We start from the raw sequence: 15233 nt of genomic DNA, 5'->3' as shown, positions 1-15233 counted from the left end.
AGTTGGAGTCTCTCATTTTCAGCAGTGGTGTACTAATCTACTGCTGAGTTGTCTTTGAACTTCCCTATCAACCAGTGCTAAGGCTCCTTGAAGGTTCAGGGGCCGTCAGCAAACCAACACCCGGATTCTTTGCTTGTTTTCTGACTCAGGTCAGCTAGGGGTTACCTGATGCAGTTTCTCTTTAGAATATCATGCTACTTTTTTGAAGCTCCTCTCACATTCAGGCCTTCCGCCCAAGTTGGAGATGGTGTAACTTGAGCAGCCACTGGGCTGTTCTACACTGTGCTGAGGCTGAGAGCCTGTTTCTTAGCCCGACGTCCTGGGTTTATCTTCCACCCACCTGGCTCGGCTGCTCTGGCCACGAATAACAGAAAGTGTGCACTTTTCTGAACAAGTCCCTGGGATCTTGCCAATGCCTTACAACACACAACCGTCCTTCACACAGTCTTAGGGACTGTGTCCTCTACAATTAGCAGGTGGCAGGCACATGGTAAGTGCTTGGGAAAAAGTTCTAAATGAATGGATCCTCGGGGCCCCGCTGAAGTTAACATCTGTCAGACACAAATTACCCAATTTCAAGTAGTTTTTAAGACTATAATATGGGCCCTAGCCCTACCATCTGGATCATGTATCTTTAAAAATACAATTTATCGAAACATAGGTAAAGGGATTCTTACTAATTCAGGCATTATTTGCAGGGCAATTACTGCCAATACTTCTAATGATGCAGGGAAAGAAAACATAGCTTCCGGAGCTGGTATATGTCCTCTTGCCTGTGCACTTTGCTTTTTTCCTGAGAGGCAGAAACAGGGTTAAAAAGCACTTCAGCAGGACAACGTGCTTATGGTTAACACTACCGTAATATCACAACTAATGAATCATCGAGCCTTACATCGAAAACCGGGGATGTACTGTATGGTGACTAACATAATATAAAAAATCATTATTAATAAAAAATAAAATAAAATAAAAAATAAAAAAAAAAACACTACCGTAATATATGCTTAAAGGTGGTTAAGGTGGTAAGTTTTACAACAGAAAAGAAAAAGGACTTTAAAGAATTTACTAGGACAGTGCAGATTTTTGGAACTTGAAAAAAAAAAAAAATCAGAGAAGCCCTCACAACCTTATTGGAAATTCACTGTTACAATACACGTAAGTGGGCAGCTAGCTATTCGTGTGTATACAAGAGTCCTCTCTCAAAGAAATAACACTTCACACGCTGGCTAAGTTGGTTATGTCCAAGCTTTTTCACAGAAATTGCAAAGCCCTGTGGCACAGTCAATTAAGTGTCTGACTCTTGATATCAGCTCAGGTCATGATCTCAGGGTTGTGGGATCGAGCCCCACCTCGAGCCCTGCATCAGGCTCTATGCTCAGCATGGGGTCTGCTTTTTTTCTCCCCACTTGTGTGCGTGTATGTGCACGTGGTCTTGCTCTCAAATAAATAAAATCTTAAAAAAAACAAAAAACAAAAAACGAACTTGCAAAGCCCTTCATGGTCTGGCTTCTGTTTCCAGGTGAAACCCAGACAGTCAGGGCTCTTTTTTCAATTCCTCGAACAGGAAGCTTTCTTGTGCTTCACACACTTTTCCCATCATTTTTTTAATCTTTTTTTTAAAAATTCTTAATTATTAAGATTTTTCTTAAGTAATTTCTACACCCAACGTGGGGCTTGAACTCACAACCCCAAGATCAAGAGTCACATGCTCTACTGACTGAGCCAACCAGGTGCACCTTGATTTTAAGCAAACTCTATACCACATGTGGGGCTCGAACTCATGACCCTGAGATCAAGAGTTGCATGCTTTACTGACTGAGCCAGCCAGGCACCTCCTCTTCTCTTTCATCCTGCAGAGCTCAGCTTCAACACCATCTATTTAGGGAGGCCTTCTTTAAACTCTTGAGGTGGGGTCTCTTGCTCTGGATCGAGCCATTGATTGATCCACACACTCCTGCAAGAAATCTGGATTTTTCCTTTGTAGCATTTAATACAATTTTATTTATGTAATATTAGTCTTTCCCACAAGCCTGAATGAGGTAGGGACTGTTTTCTCTTGCTAACCATGGTATTACTAGGGCCCCAGCAGGTGGTCACTCAGTATTCTCTTAGCAGGTACAGCCTTTTCCCACAAATCTGTCTTAGCAGATACTCTCTAAGGAGTAGGTGGAGAGGTACACGAAGTTTGTGAGCTTTGTAGTGGAGACAGTGGTTGAATGGCCAGAGGGATGGCAGAGTTCAGGGCTGGTGTAGCAGGGAAGCAAGAAGGGATCCTGGGGAGACTAAAGGATGCTCATTTAATGAGTTTCCCCCCAGGTCCCCAAAATCGCATTCCTACCCCAAATGACTCATTCTTCAATCACCTGTGCATCCATTTCTTTAGGGAAAGAGATAAACCTCAGAGTATAAAACCAAGGCCAAAATAACTTCGCAGAATTAGAATGTGTCCAGGAAACCAGTCACAATGCAACTGGATTGGACTTCCACACAGAAATGACCGTGTTCCTCCAAATAATCTTCAATCTCAGAAGCTTCCATTCCTCTAATACATGGAAAGAGAAATACACCTTTTTCTGCTGTCAGTTGCTGAGAAAGAACTCTGTTCTCCTGTTAGACGAACACTATTTCTTTTTTGCTGCTCTTTTCCCTTCTCCTTTCTTTGGTTTCCCCTTGCCACGAAGCTTCTTTAGACGCAACTGCTCATCCCTGAAGTCCTGATGCTCGTCTCTGAGTGGAGAAAGAAAAAACAATAAGCCAGTATTTTTACCCGATGGGAAAAGCACACCAATCTAGCACTGTTCCCTCAGGCTGTTCTGGTTATCAGTCCCTGACTTCTACAGGGCACATGCTCAGCCTGGTGAACAGAAAGGACAGGGAGTCCCCAACATACACATGGGTTGTGTTCCAAAAGTTCATTTCTAAGTCACAGTGTCCCCTCACAGAAACAATCCACAAATGACTAAAATTCCCAGGCCAGCCCATATAAACCTATGCAACAATGATACAATGCTAATAATGACCCCAAATTTCCCTATAACGCTAACACTGAACATAGGGAAACAGAAAGTAGGTCTAAGCTGGAAGAGCTACAAAGAGACCGAGAGCCCCAGGAATTAGCACCTACTACGAGAAGAGGTCTGAAGGATGCCACCTTAATGGCCGTGGATAATCCACACAAAAAGGCTGCTGGGGAAGGGCTCGGGTAGAAGGAAGCCAAATCAACAGACAGGTACTCTAGAGATCAAGGCAGCCAGGGCTGTTTGTACCTATGGATGGGGTATAAGCTGAAGACTGCCCGACTCTAGAAAAATGATTGCATTCTAAGATTAAATACCTAAAACTGTATAGCAGCATTTAAATATGTAAGGTTTGGAACCCATTTCAATCTGGGTTCAAATCAGAGCTCCATCGACCATTTAGTAGCTGTGTGACCCTGGATAAGTGATTTTCCCTCTCTGTACCTTAGTTTCCTCACTTGTCAAGTGTGGATAATAATGGCATACAAATTAAATATAAGAAGGGGTTGTGTTGGGCCCAAGTGTTAACTCCTTAGGTAGTTTTAAAATAGACTTGTTTTGTAGGGTATACCGTTCTATTCCACGAACACAATGGATACAGCTGACCTCTTCGGAAGTAGCTATGATTGCCCCCAAATCATCTGTTCTCAACAGAGCAGCCAGAGTTAAGTCTTCTCAATTATAAGTGAGATCATGTCACTCCTCTGTTCACAGGCCTACAGACGGTTTCCCATTTCACCCACAGCAAAAGCCAAGACCTTGTCATGGCCCTCAGAGCCCTTTATGATCTGCCTGTGGCCCTACCATTCTCTCCATTGCCTGTGCTACTCCTGGAACACGCCAGGAGAACTACCTCAGGGCCTTTGCTCTGCTCTTGCCTCTGCCTGAACAGTTCTTCCCCAGATCCCACAGTCTCACTCACCACCTTCAAGTCTCTGTAAGATCTCATCTTCTCAAAGAGGCTGACCTAGACTCTCCCTCTCCCAGCCCACCACATGCCCTCTGAGTATTCTTCATCCTCCTCAGGCGGCTTTACTATTTTTTTCCCACAGCACACTCAACTTTATAGCATACCACATCATTTACTCATCCAGTATGTTTGTTCTCCTCTTCTTCCCTCTCTCTTCCATTCCCATCAACCCTCAGCCTGAATGAAAGCTCCAGAGCCAGGGGTCTTTGTCTGTGATGGTAGAGCCCAAGCACCTGTGTGCCTGAGTGACTGAATGAGTCAGTGTTTGTGAGAACCTGTGCCTCCCTCCCTCGTTTGCAGGTCTTTGAGTAATATTTCCTTTACTGAAGATTGCCTAGTTTCATCCTGCCTGATGCCACAGGGGGCCTTCCATTAGAGGCACCATTTACCATAACTAGTGACTAAATACATGAAAATAATTATGCTTTTCCATGGATAACTAAATGCTAAGTATTTTTTCCCTGTCCCCAAAGATAGTCAAGGTTTTATTTTTCAAACAAATGGAGAGTGGCCCCAAACAGGTAAATTAAAATAGCTCAATGTGATTTTGTTATGGGTTATAGTTTTCTACTCAGGAGATCTGCCTTCCAATGATATTTTACTTTGGGTCTTAATAAAATTAATTTTTATTTTCTGAGCTCAGACTAATAGCAAGGGAGAAAGCCCCAGAGCAATTCCAGAAATTCAAAATATGTCATGGATTATAATCTATTATAATATAATAACTAAGAAAATCCATTTTGCTCACTGCTGTTCCCCTAGTGCCCATCTAAAGAGTCTGTACATGGAAGGTACTTAAAAATATATCTCTTGGATGGATGAATGTACCAATTTTTAGCTACCTGGAATGAACTATTAATTTTATTATATTAGAGTGAATAGTCCCAAATTAACCTTTGTATTGCTGTCCTAAGTCCAATTAAAACATGTTAAATTTTCTTAAAAAGTAGATTTATTTATTTATTTTTAAAATATTTTATTTTTAAATAATCTCTACACCCAACGTAGGGGTCAAACTGACCACCGCGAGACCAAGAGTCATATGCTCTACCGACTAAGCCAGCTGGGCACCCCCAAAAAGATTTATTTTAACTTTACACAATTATGCACTGTCTGAATTCTTTTATAATGAGCATGTATCAGTTTGGTAATTAACACTTTCTTTTAAAGAAAATGATCACCTAGGTATTTGACCTTTTCTCTTTCTAGAGCAATACATAGTCCTGAGCACCCATTTCCTATACATACAGGTGAACTGCAACTTATTTAGACCAAATTAATATATCAAAAGGGTACAAACTAAAAATGCCCGAAAAAAGTCAAAGGAAATAAGAACTCCAACAAAACTGCCACTAGGAAAGAAAGAAGACTTGTACAAACAAGCTGGGGAGGAGACTGGCTTTGGGGGCAGGGACTCTCTTCATCTGACCAATGAGAATCTGCTGCTCTGGGAGCAGGGGTGGGGGGTTGGGGAGAGGAGCTGGGGAGAGAGGCTTTCCTCTGCAGCATTTGGATCAGTTTTCCTTGGCATCCCTTAGAGTGCTTTTTTTTTTTTGAAGATTTTATTTATTTATTTGACAGAGAGACAGCTAGAGAGAGAGGGAACACAAGCAGGGGGAGTGGGAGAGGAAGAAGCAGGCTCCCAGTGGAGGAGCCTGACGCGGGGCTCGATCCCATAATGCTGGGATCACGCCCTGAGCCGAAGGCAGTAGCTTAATGACTGAGCCACCTAGGCGCCCCTAGAGTGCTCTTAAATTAATAAATAATTAAACATATCTATAGCTCAGTATCTTGTCAATGTTAGTCCAGTTTTAGGACATAATTAAAATATGTCTTCTAATATGTAAAAGTTTCTTTTGTTTTGTTTTTTTTTTCAGTGTGCCCATTATGAGTATTTTAAAAGCCTTTCCCCCCAAAACTATGCCTTTTGAGCTATCTGGGCACTATTAAAAGAACCACAAAACTGTAAGGATAAAAAGGCTAACTTTTTCCTTTTCTGATCTACTAGAAAAATCTCTTATAGGTTACTCTTTTCGTTTTTTGCCATTACCTATAAAGGCCAAGAAAACGCAGCGTCCCCATGAGCGCAAAATAAGTGTTGTGATTTGGATACCAGTCATAAGTCTCCTTCCTCTTGGCCAGAGGCTGCTCACTGAACAGTTTCACCACCTTCATGGATTTGGAATCAGTAGGCCTGGCAACCTCACCGAACAGCCGGGCACTCAGACGAGTCATGCGCAAGGCATATTCTGAAAGTGAAGACATTTCTTGAGCAGCGAGGAGCAAAAGTCCCTACAGAAAATGAAAAGATAAGCAGGTTAGTGTCTGAAATTCCAAGATTATCTAATGAACACTTTAGAAAATAAAAACAGCAAGCCCCAGTCCAATGGTGGTTTCCTTTGCATGCTTTACATTTCTAATTTCTACATCTGATGTTCCCATACTACTGCCTTGCTGTACTGCCCTTTTTACAGTGAACCATTTTGTTGTTTACTGATTGTCAGTTCACCTATTTGTAGGCTAGATGAGGACAGGCAAATGAGTTATCCAACCACAGCATTATTATACCTTCAGAAAACACCCACCTCAGCAATCTGTAGAATAAAAATGCTGACTGCTTGCCATCTAAAGGTTTAATCATGGCAGAGAAATAATTATCCTGTTGTCTTTATTATCAGCCCTTTGAACACTGTTCTCCTCAAGGGCTCCAGATGGCTCTGAGAACTGCTAATGAGTTATGAGGTCATTTAGCCTCTAGGTTGCTGGATTGAATTCTGCCTAGAGACTGAGAGCCATTTGGGAAAAACAAAACAGAGATAGTAGTCTTATAGAAATAACCTCAACAGCTCTTAAGATTTATTTTATTCCTGAATAGAAGGACTTATGGGTTATAAGGTTATCTGTCTTATCTTCCATCTTATATTCTGCTTTAATGCATACTAAGTTCTTATTAGCTAAAAACAGTAACTTTTTCTTTAGAGTCACAAGCACAGAATGTTGAAATAGGTATAAGGATGGTATCTGTAATATGCAGAAATTACAGCTAATATATATCAAAAATTATATAGGCAATTCTTAAAAATCCAGAACGCTGCTGGTGGAATAACTGTGTCATTCCATTCCAGACCAGATGTAGAGGTTACTGCTGGCAGAATATGCTAGTTTATGTGAAATTTTGTAGTGAGATGCGAATCTTTGCTAAGAGACAGTTCAGCTGAGATGAAAAAGGGTTGATAACTAAACAGAAAAAAGATATAAACTTATCTTGAAAAACCAGTGGGAGGAAAAAACAACAACAACAACCCCAAAAAACCCAACCCTCCTAGGGCACCTGGCTGGCTCAGTCAGTAGAGCACATGACTCCTGATCTCAGTTGGGGTCATGAGTTCAAGCCCCATGTTGGGCACAGAGTTTACTTTAAAAAGTAAAATCTAAAAAAAAAAAAAAAAAAAAGCCTCCTAAACAAGAATGGGGCCAAGTAAATTTCAAAATAACTTTTGCAAGAAAAAAAACCCAAAACCTGTATTTAAATTAAGGAATATTCATGTCCATTTCTAGATCCACTGAAAGAGCAGAGGCTGACCTCAAACCAATTGCAGAATGCCAATCTCAAACCATTTACCAATCTACAGACCCACCAAACAGGCCAAGAGTGCCATCTGAAGGCCAGCAATGGGAGAACTGTCAGACCCAGGGTTTCCTCCCTGCCCCTCCAACCTGGGGATCACCTGCAAGCCTTCTTCCTTTTCCTTTCAGCACTCCTCTTCTCAGATTCACTTCTCTCTCAACTCTTGCTCCATTGTGTGGATGGGAATGGGTGGGGCTGGGTTGTTAGGGGTAGGGTTATATTTTCATCAGTGAGAAAAAAAGGCATTAACAGTTTAATGTATAGATAGGAAATAGTAACAAATCAGTGCTATAAACCTCTAAAAGCCTTGCAGATGCCCACAGGTGGCCTTCAGAGACTACAGTTTCTTTGCATGCTTTACCTTTTCTCTTCCTTCAGTTGAATTATCTTTTTCCATACATCAGATAAAAAAAAACTAAGAACAAACGGTTTCTTAATCAACTTTGCTTTGTTTTGCTTAATAGTTATAATGGCATTCAAATAGATTTCTGTGGCAAGTGCACAGTATTTCCAGTTATTTGATGGCCAGGGAACTACTGTTGTTTCGTTACAGTGTTCTCAGACAAGTATGTTCCAAATTTCATCATTTTTAAATGAAGAGGCACCATGAGGTCCTGAGGCCTAGGTTTCTGCATTCTGGCTCTGCTATTTATTAGCTGGGTTATCTTAAAGTTACTTAATTTCTAAATCTAAGTTTCCTTTTTAGAAAACAAAGCTTGAAGGACTACTGTGAGAAGTAAGTTAAAGCTATGGCACTCAGTAAATGGTAACTTAAAAAAAAAAAAAACCTAAACGTGTTTTTAAGTTTGGTGCTCATATGATCTAGCTAGACACAATTATTTGTTTCTTGTCCTTATTTTTTAAAGTATTTTTTAAAAAGATTTTATTTATTTGACAGACGGAGACAGCGAGAGAGGGAACATAAGCACGGGGAGTGGGAGAGGGAGAAGCAGGCTCCCCATGGAGCAGGGAGCCTGATGCAGGGCTCGACCCCAAGACCCTGGGTTTATGACCTAAGCTGAAGGCAGATGCTTAACGACTGAGCCACCCAGGAGCCCCTATTTTTTAAAATATTTTTTAAAGATTTTATTTATTTGAGAGAGAAAGCAAGCATGAGCAGGGGGAGGGGCAGAGGGAGAGAGACAAGCAGACTCACTGCTGAGTGGGGAGCCCAACATGGGGCTCCATCCTAGGACCAAGATCATGACCCTGAGGCAAAGTCAGACACTTAACCAAATGAGTCACCCAGGTGCCCCTACTTTTTACTATTTTAAAGTAATCTCTGCACCTGACACAGGGCTCAAATTCACAACCCTGAGATCAAGAGTTGCATGTTCCACTACTGTGCTAGCCAGGTGCCTCTATTCCTTGTCCTCATTTAATCATGCAAAGGAGATACATACTCCATGCAGTTAAACCTATACTTCCCTGGAATGACATCCTCACTTAGAAAAACTGACAGCCAGAGAAACACAGGGGAGGGGACCAGCAGCTTGGTAACTTGACAGGCAGCAGGGTGGAAGGGACTCCTTAAGAGTGGTCACTGAAGCCATCACAGGATGCTGAGTAATCATCGCCAGGCTCACTTTGGAATGTAGCAAATTACTGGGACACATAAATGGTTAAGTAATGAAGTCTCATTAGAATCCATTGGGACATGGTTATACCACAAAATCCTAAAACTTCTATGATGAAGAAAGGGAGTAAGTCTCTTCAAACCTGAATCCCTTAGTAGAAACAAAATCCATTTGCTAGGCAGAAGAAAACTGAAAATGATTATAACAATGATCAATTACTGCTTTGTAGTTTCCTTCCACAGACCAGACAATGTCTCAGGTGAGAATGGCATAGGAGTTTTTTTTTTTAAATTGGAAAGCCTTACTTAGGATTTTTCAGGACCCTAGTATGCCTCCTTACAGAATCTTTCAATTTTATCTTAAAAAAATAAAAAAGATTATGCTAAAGACATTAAAGTAATAGGAAAATAACTTACAGGTCAATTAGATTTTTATTGTACAAAATAGTCACCTAAAAAAACTGTCATTTTTCCTTAAATATGATCTAAAGAAAACAGTGCCATGAGAAAAAATTAACTGGAGTGGAAAATGCTAAGCAAAAATAAATAAATACATAAAATAAACACACATTTTCAAATGTGCTGGAGCAAGACATGTTAAGCCCACAAAAAAATTCCCATATTTTTACTTTGGCATAAAAGGGCAAGTTTCTTTGCTCTTTCTGATAGGTTTGATACATTTAAAAGGTCAGGTTTTCAATAACTGGCTTTGGATTAGTTTTGCCTTTTTTCTTTGAAAAGGGCAGACGATGTGCAGGAGTTCTTAACCTGGCTATCCCTTAGCGCGGCGAATCCCGCTGGAACTTTAAAAGGGTATGCTGCAAATGTGCGTGTTTGTGTGTGCGTGCACATTCGGCTGGGGAGAGCTTGCTCTAGTTTCTCAAGAAACCACTGGTTGGTGGAGAGCACCAGCTATGGGATCTTGCCTCTGCGCTTTGACGGCCATGTCATGTTCGCAGTAGCAGGCATTCTTTGCCTCGGTTTTCTCATCTAGGACCTGAGAATAATTACACAGCCTCACTGCGCAGACGCTGACATGCAACACTCACGGCACAGTGGGGTGTCCTAATAATCATCAGGCCTCAAGGAACTCGTTCTGCACACGTATTTCACAGAAAAACAATCTAAACACGATGGTTTATTATTTTTGAAGTCTGGCACCAATTGTTTCACTGGGTCATAGAGACGTGACCGACTCTGAACGTATGTCCGCTTTATTTAGTACAACAAAAACGCCCCCAATCCCCTGCAACTGACCGGATCAAGCTTGCCTGTGACGGAAGCGGTGTCGAGTCAACCACGCTTGCATCGGTAGGTATTTCGGGGGAAAAAAATTTTTTTAGTTTATTTTTATAATCTCTACACCTAACGTGGGGCTCCATGACCCCGATATCAAGTCGCACGCTCTACCCACTGAGCCAGCCAGGCGCCCGCAAATATTTTTCTTTCAAATGGCAAAATCTACATCCCCACCCCCCACCCCCCAAATTTATGGTGCAGAAATGCCGTCTGATGAGCTGAGAAACTGAAGCTTGCACGCGACCTAATCAGGAAGAGAGTAACTGCTGCGCCGGAGAAAAAACTACGCCAGCGTTTTGGTAAATTCCCCAATTTACGCAGGAAAAGGCCAACTTGTTTGTAGGATAGTGTGAAACCTCTGAGCGGGTTAATAATGAAATCGACTCATGTTATTCTTGGCGACTGTAGAAGATTGGAGACCCTCGCAGGACTCTCCAACGATCGCCTGTATATCACTACAGAGGCCCCCCCCTCAAAGCTCTCGGACAATCTTACCTACTCGCGACTTTCCTCTCCTGCGCGCCCCTCTCCCGGAAGGCCCGCCCCCGGCTGGGCTTCTAGCTCCCGCAGGAGTCTGCAAACGAGAGCAGTGGAGAAACGGAAGTTCGCTGCTAGAGGGGAGCCGTAGTGAACCCGGAACTACTAGCTCTCTCTTGGAGGCCTCAAAGGTCATACCTGGCACCTGCGCAGTCAGGGCAGTGAGTCGTGTGTGCGTACTGGAGAGGGTTTAGGAATTTTAGTCTTTTAGTCTTGCCAGCATTAAATGTGTTTTGTTGGAAAATGGCTACAGAGCCGCCCTCCAAACAATGGTTATGCGCGTGCCGCGTAGTGGAGGATGAAATGCACTTTACTTTTTCTGTTCTTTCCGCTTCTGTGTGTTTACTTTTTCTTTTCATCCAGCCGAGACCTTGACGTGCTCAAGGGCGTTGCTTGACGTGGGGCTCACGGGTCTTCTGGCCCATCTGGGATGCCATTTCCCTTTCTTTCCACTTATACACTCCTCTAATGGTCGATTAGTATCATCTGTAGGAAGCCATTATTGTTACCCTTTGGCTGGATTAGGGCGCCACTTGGAGCTGCCTGTGTATCTCCGGTGGCCCGGAAGCTTCTTCAGAGTGAGGATGGGATATTTATCTGACTCCTCAGTAGTGACCTAGATACTGCTTGGCAGACAGTAGAAACACTGTAAGTATATCCTTTAATACTGAATCGCTCTAAAGCTCGCCACACCTCATAGGCACTGTATGAAGCATTTATTGACGCGCTTGACGGCCATACGGCTGAAAACACTGTTTTCTGAGCATTATTCAAGGGCTTTCACAAATACTCTAAAATGTACCCTGGAAATAAGGCACATTAACAGCAAGCCATATACCTAGAGGGTATTCTATTGACAGTCTCTATCCTCCTATAGAATCGTGTCATTTTTTGATCTTTCTGAAAAGGGAAAAAGAAAAAAAGCCCCAAATGGAATCATTCCTCTCCATCCACAATCCCCATAGTAAACCAAGACTTAATCACAGTTTCAAACTCCCAGGAGCTTGACGTTTTAACAGTCAATCTGAAATTTCCTGATCAGCACTAGTGAGGTAAACTGCATGATAAAAAGCTTGTCTTCTGGGGGTGCTTGGGTGGCTCAGTTGGCTCAGGTCATGATACTAGGGTCCTGGGATAGAGCCCATGTTGGGCTCCCTCCTGAGCGGGGAGTCTGCTTCTCCCTCTCCCTGTGCCCCTTCCCCTGCTCGTGCTCTCTCTCTCTCTCTCTCTCTCTCTCTCAAATAAATAAATAAAATCTTAGGAAAAAAACAAACTTGCCTTCCCAGTAGTTAGTAAATATAAGATCCTACATCAACCAAAAAAGTCTAAGACTTCCATGGCCAGAAAATTCTATGACAGATTTATCGATGAAGAAACAGAATACCAAAGGTCATTGTTTTATTTATTTATTTTTTAAAAGATTTTATTTATTTATTTGAGAGAGCGAGCACAAGCAGGGGGAGCAGCAGGCAGAGGGAGAGGGAGAAGCAGGCTTCCCGCGGAGCAGAGAGCTTGACGCCAGGCTCGATGCCGGGTGGGTCCTGGGATCATGACCTGAGCTAAAGGCAAACGCCCAACTGACTGAGACACCCAGGCACCCCCAAAGTTGTTATTTTATAGTAAAAGCCAACATAAAGGAATTCACAGATTTGAAAACTAACACGGGGTTTCCTGTGGTAATGTCTTTCCACACTGCTGGAAGCTATCAGAGGTCGGAGGGGGAGGTCTTACCTGATAACATTATAACCTGAAACCCTTGGGATGCTTTCAACTGGCCAACAGTAGGGTATAGAGACTACTCTTATAGTTTCCTTATATGTAATTTCTTTATATATAATTTCTTTGGCTCTTTCATTTTCTCTTCTAGTATCCTATAAAAGTACAACTTTTTAGTAAGTAAAGCATTAAAAAAAAAAACAAAAAAAACCCAAAACAAAAACCTTGCTTTCCTAGCCACCCACAAAAAAATGTCCTGGCTTAAGACAATTCTTTCCTTTATTTTGCTAATTCTTGCCCCACCCTACTACCATTTGGTACAATTCCTCAGAGCTCCTTTCTACTTGGAGTGGGATGCTGCCCCATTCATAAATTGCTTAATAAAGCCCACTGGATCTTCGGGTGTATTCAGTTGAATTTTGTTGTTGTTTTAATTTTGTTTTTTAGTAACATATTAATCTATGCTATAGAATTTGCTTTTATCGAGTTGTTTTGGCATGTTATCGATCTATGATACAGTAAGTAGCCTTCTGAACTTGGTCTGGTGTGAGTTTACTGCAGTTACAGTTACACACACTGTAATGAGTATACCTCATCCTTCTTTGCATAGCTCAGTCCAAAAAGAACATTCTGGGTAGAAATTCTACCTTGTCTTTTGTGTTTTTGTGTAGTTGGCTGTGTTTATCTAATAGCACTAAATCATGTAAGCAAGGAGGCTCCCTTTACATGTTGGACTGTTAGAAAGTTTAAAGCCAGGGGCGCCTGGGTGGCACAGCGGTTAAGCGTCTGCCTTCGGCTCAGGGCGTGATCCCGGCGTTATGGGATCGAGCCCCCGCATCAGGCTCCTCCGCTATGAGCCTGCTTCTTCCTCTCCCACTCCCCCTGCTTGTGTTCCCTCTCTAGCTGGCTGTCTCTATCTCTGTCAAATAAATAAATAAAATCTTTAAAAAAAAAAAAGTTTAAAGCCAAATTTGCAGTGGACCCATGGGAACAAGTATTATATGTATATTTGCATAAATCTTGTCGTTAGCTCCATTTATATATCTATTTTTAGTTTTTCCCTTTTCATCTATTATTTGTGTTACCAGTATGTTTGTGAATTTCTCTATAAGCTACCATAATTCTTGAAACATACAAAGGTATAAAGAGTTATAAGTGGCTGCTCTTGAAGCTGCCTCTGTCCTTCTGGCCAAACTAATAGTCTTGAAGCATTAGCAACCACCCATAGCCCATGTGATTGATAAACTAAACCTTTTTTTCATATATCTAAGATCATGCATTCTTTCATAGAAAAGAATAGAGCCCTTCTGCATGTCTTGAAACAGAAACCGGACCCTCTTGCACATCCCCCCAACCCCAATGCCCTGGCCTAAGGAACCAGACTCCCTTGCACAATCTTTGAGCACTGTGAAAATGTCTGTAGCTGGCTCCATTAAGTCTGCACAGTAATCAACAAATGTTACAGACCACTACACTCTCTTTACTGATTAACTGCCCTAAACTACTTTAAAAATCTTTGGGCCAGCAGAAGCCTCAGAGTTGGCCTTTGGGCAAGAGTCTGCCTTCCCCTAGGTTGCTGGCCTCCTGAATAAAGCTCATAGTCCTTTCCAATGAAAACTCACCTCTTGCGTATTGGCTTTTGGTAACACTATGGGCACTTCGCAATATGACTCTCATTCAGTCAAGCTTTTGGAGTTCCTATTAATTTCCTGAGCCTGCTGTAACAACATACCACAAACTTGGTGGCTTACAACATCGGAACTTAATTTTCTCATGATTCTGGAGGCCAGAAGTCCAAAGGCAGGGTCACTGGACCAAAATCAAAGTGTTGACAGGGCCACACTCCCTCCAGATGCTCTAGGGTAGAATCAGTTCTTTGACGCTCCAACTTCTGGTGGTTACTGGCATTCATTGACTTTTGGCCACATCACTCCAGTCTTCAAGGCCAGCATCTTCAAATATCTCTCTGCCTCCTCTGCACATCACCTTCTCCTCTATGTATGTCAGAACTCCTAATGCCTCCCTCTCAGAGGGATACATGTAATTGCATTTAGGGTACACTTGGATAATTCAGAATAATCTCCCCATCTCAAGTTCAAAATTTAACATCTTACAGACATTGACTTCCAGGCTTTGGTTTACCCACTAGTACTTCCAAGTTAAGGCTGCTGCTTCTTCTTCTTTTAAGATTTATTTGAGAGAGAGAGAGAAAACAAGCAGCAGTAGGGGGAGAGGGAGAGGGAGACAAGCAGACTCCAAGCAGACTGAGTGGGGAGCCCAATGCAGGGCTCGATCCCAGGACCCTGCGATCATGACCTGAGCCAAAGGCAGATGCTTAACCAACTGAGCCACCCAGGCACCCCACAAATTAAAGCTTCTTTAGGAATACTTCTTACAATCAGAGATTGTCTTATAATCAGAGATTGCATTATAAATTTCTATTTCTAATACTCAGTGTTTTAAAATTGTGGGCTACAAGGGGCCCATGTC

At 42.1% G+C, this 15233-nt stretch overlaps 1 protein-coding gene and 1 long non-coding RNA gene across 3 annotated transcripts in view; one reads left to right on the top strand and one right to left on the bottom strand.

Moving 5' to 3' along the window:
* Positions 1–1090: 1090 nt before the first annotated feature.
* MRPS33 (mitochondrial ribosomal protein S33) lies at positions 1091–11094 on the bottom strand. Of its 2 annotated transcripts, XM_045792497.2 has the most exons (4): positions 10986–11060; positions 7716–7810; positions 6038–6279; positions 1091–2727 (listed from the first exon to the last, which is right to left on the bottom strand). In XM_045792497.2, exons 3-4 carry the CDS (start codon positions 6250–6252, stop codon positions 2622–2624), a joined length of 321 nt encoding a protein of 106 aa, XP_045648453.1. In that variant the 5' UTR covers positions 6253–6279; positions 7716–7810; positions 10986–11060; the 3' UTR covers positions 1091–2621. The 2 variants fall into 2 exon arrangements, with proteins under 2 accessions (XP_045648453.1, XP_045648452.1); XM_045792496.2 differs by lacking the exon at positions 7716–7810 and having other exon boundaries at positions 10986–11094.
* Positions 11095–11177: 83 nt separating this feature from the next.
* The window catches only part of LOC123788871 (uncharacterized), a 38538-nt gene continuing 34482 nt past the window's right edge, over positions 11178–15233 (top strand). Inside the window, exon 1 of the long non-coding RNA XR_006778587.2 lies at positions 11178–11675. This is a non-coding gene — a long non-coding RNA (uncharacterized LOC123788871). The remainder of the gene's footprint in view (positions 11676–15233) is intronic.

The sequence above is a fragment of the Ursus americanus genome, chromosome 3 (assembly GCF_024610735.1).
Source record: "Ursus americanus isolate L20-20 chromosome 3, mUrsAme1.1.p, whole genome shotgun sequence".
Taxonomy (NCBI): Eukaryota; Metazoa; Chordata; class Mammalia; order Carnivora; family Ursidae; genus Ursus; species Ursus americanus.
This window is presented reverse-complemented; position numbering and strand designations above follow the sequence as displayed.

Excerpts from the sequence above, each read along its gene's own strand:
- MRPS33 (XM_045792496.2), bottom strand. The coding sequence starts at position 6,252 with ATGTCTTCACTTTCAGAATATGCCTTGCGCATGACTCGTCTGAGTGCC. Across the intron at positions 2,728-6,037 it reads CGTTTTCTTGGCCTTTATAG|AGACGAGCATCAGGACTTCA; the intron begins GTAATGGCAAAA and ends TTCTCCACTCAG.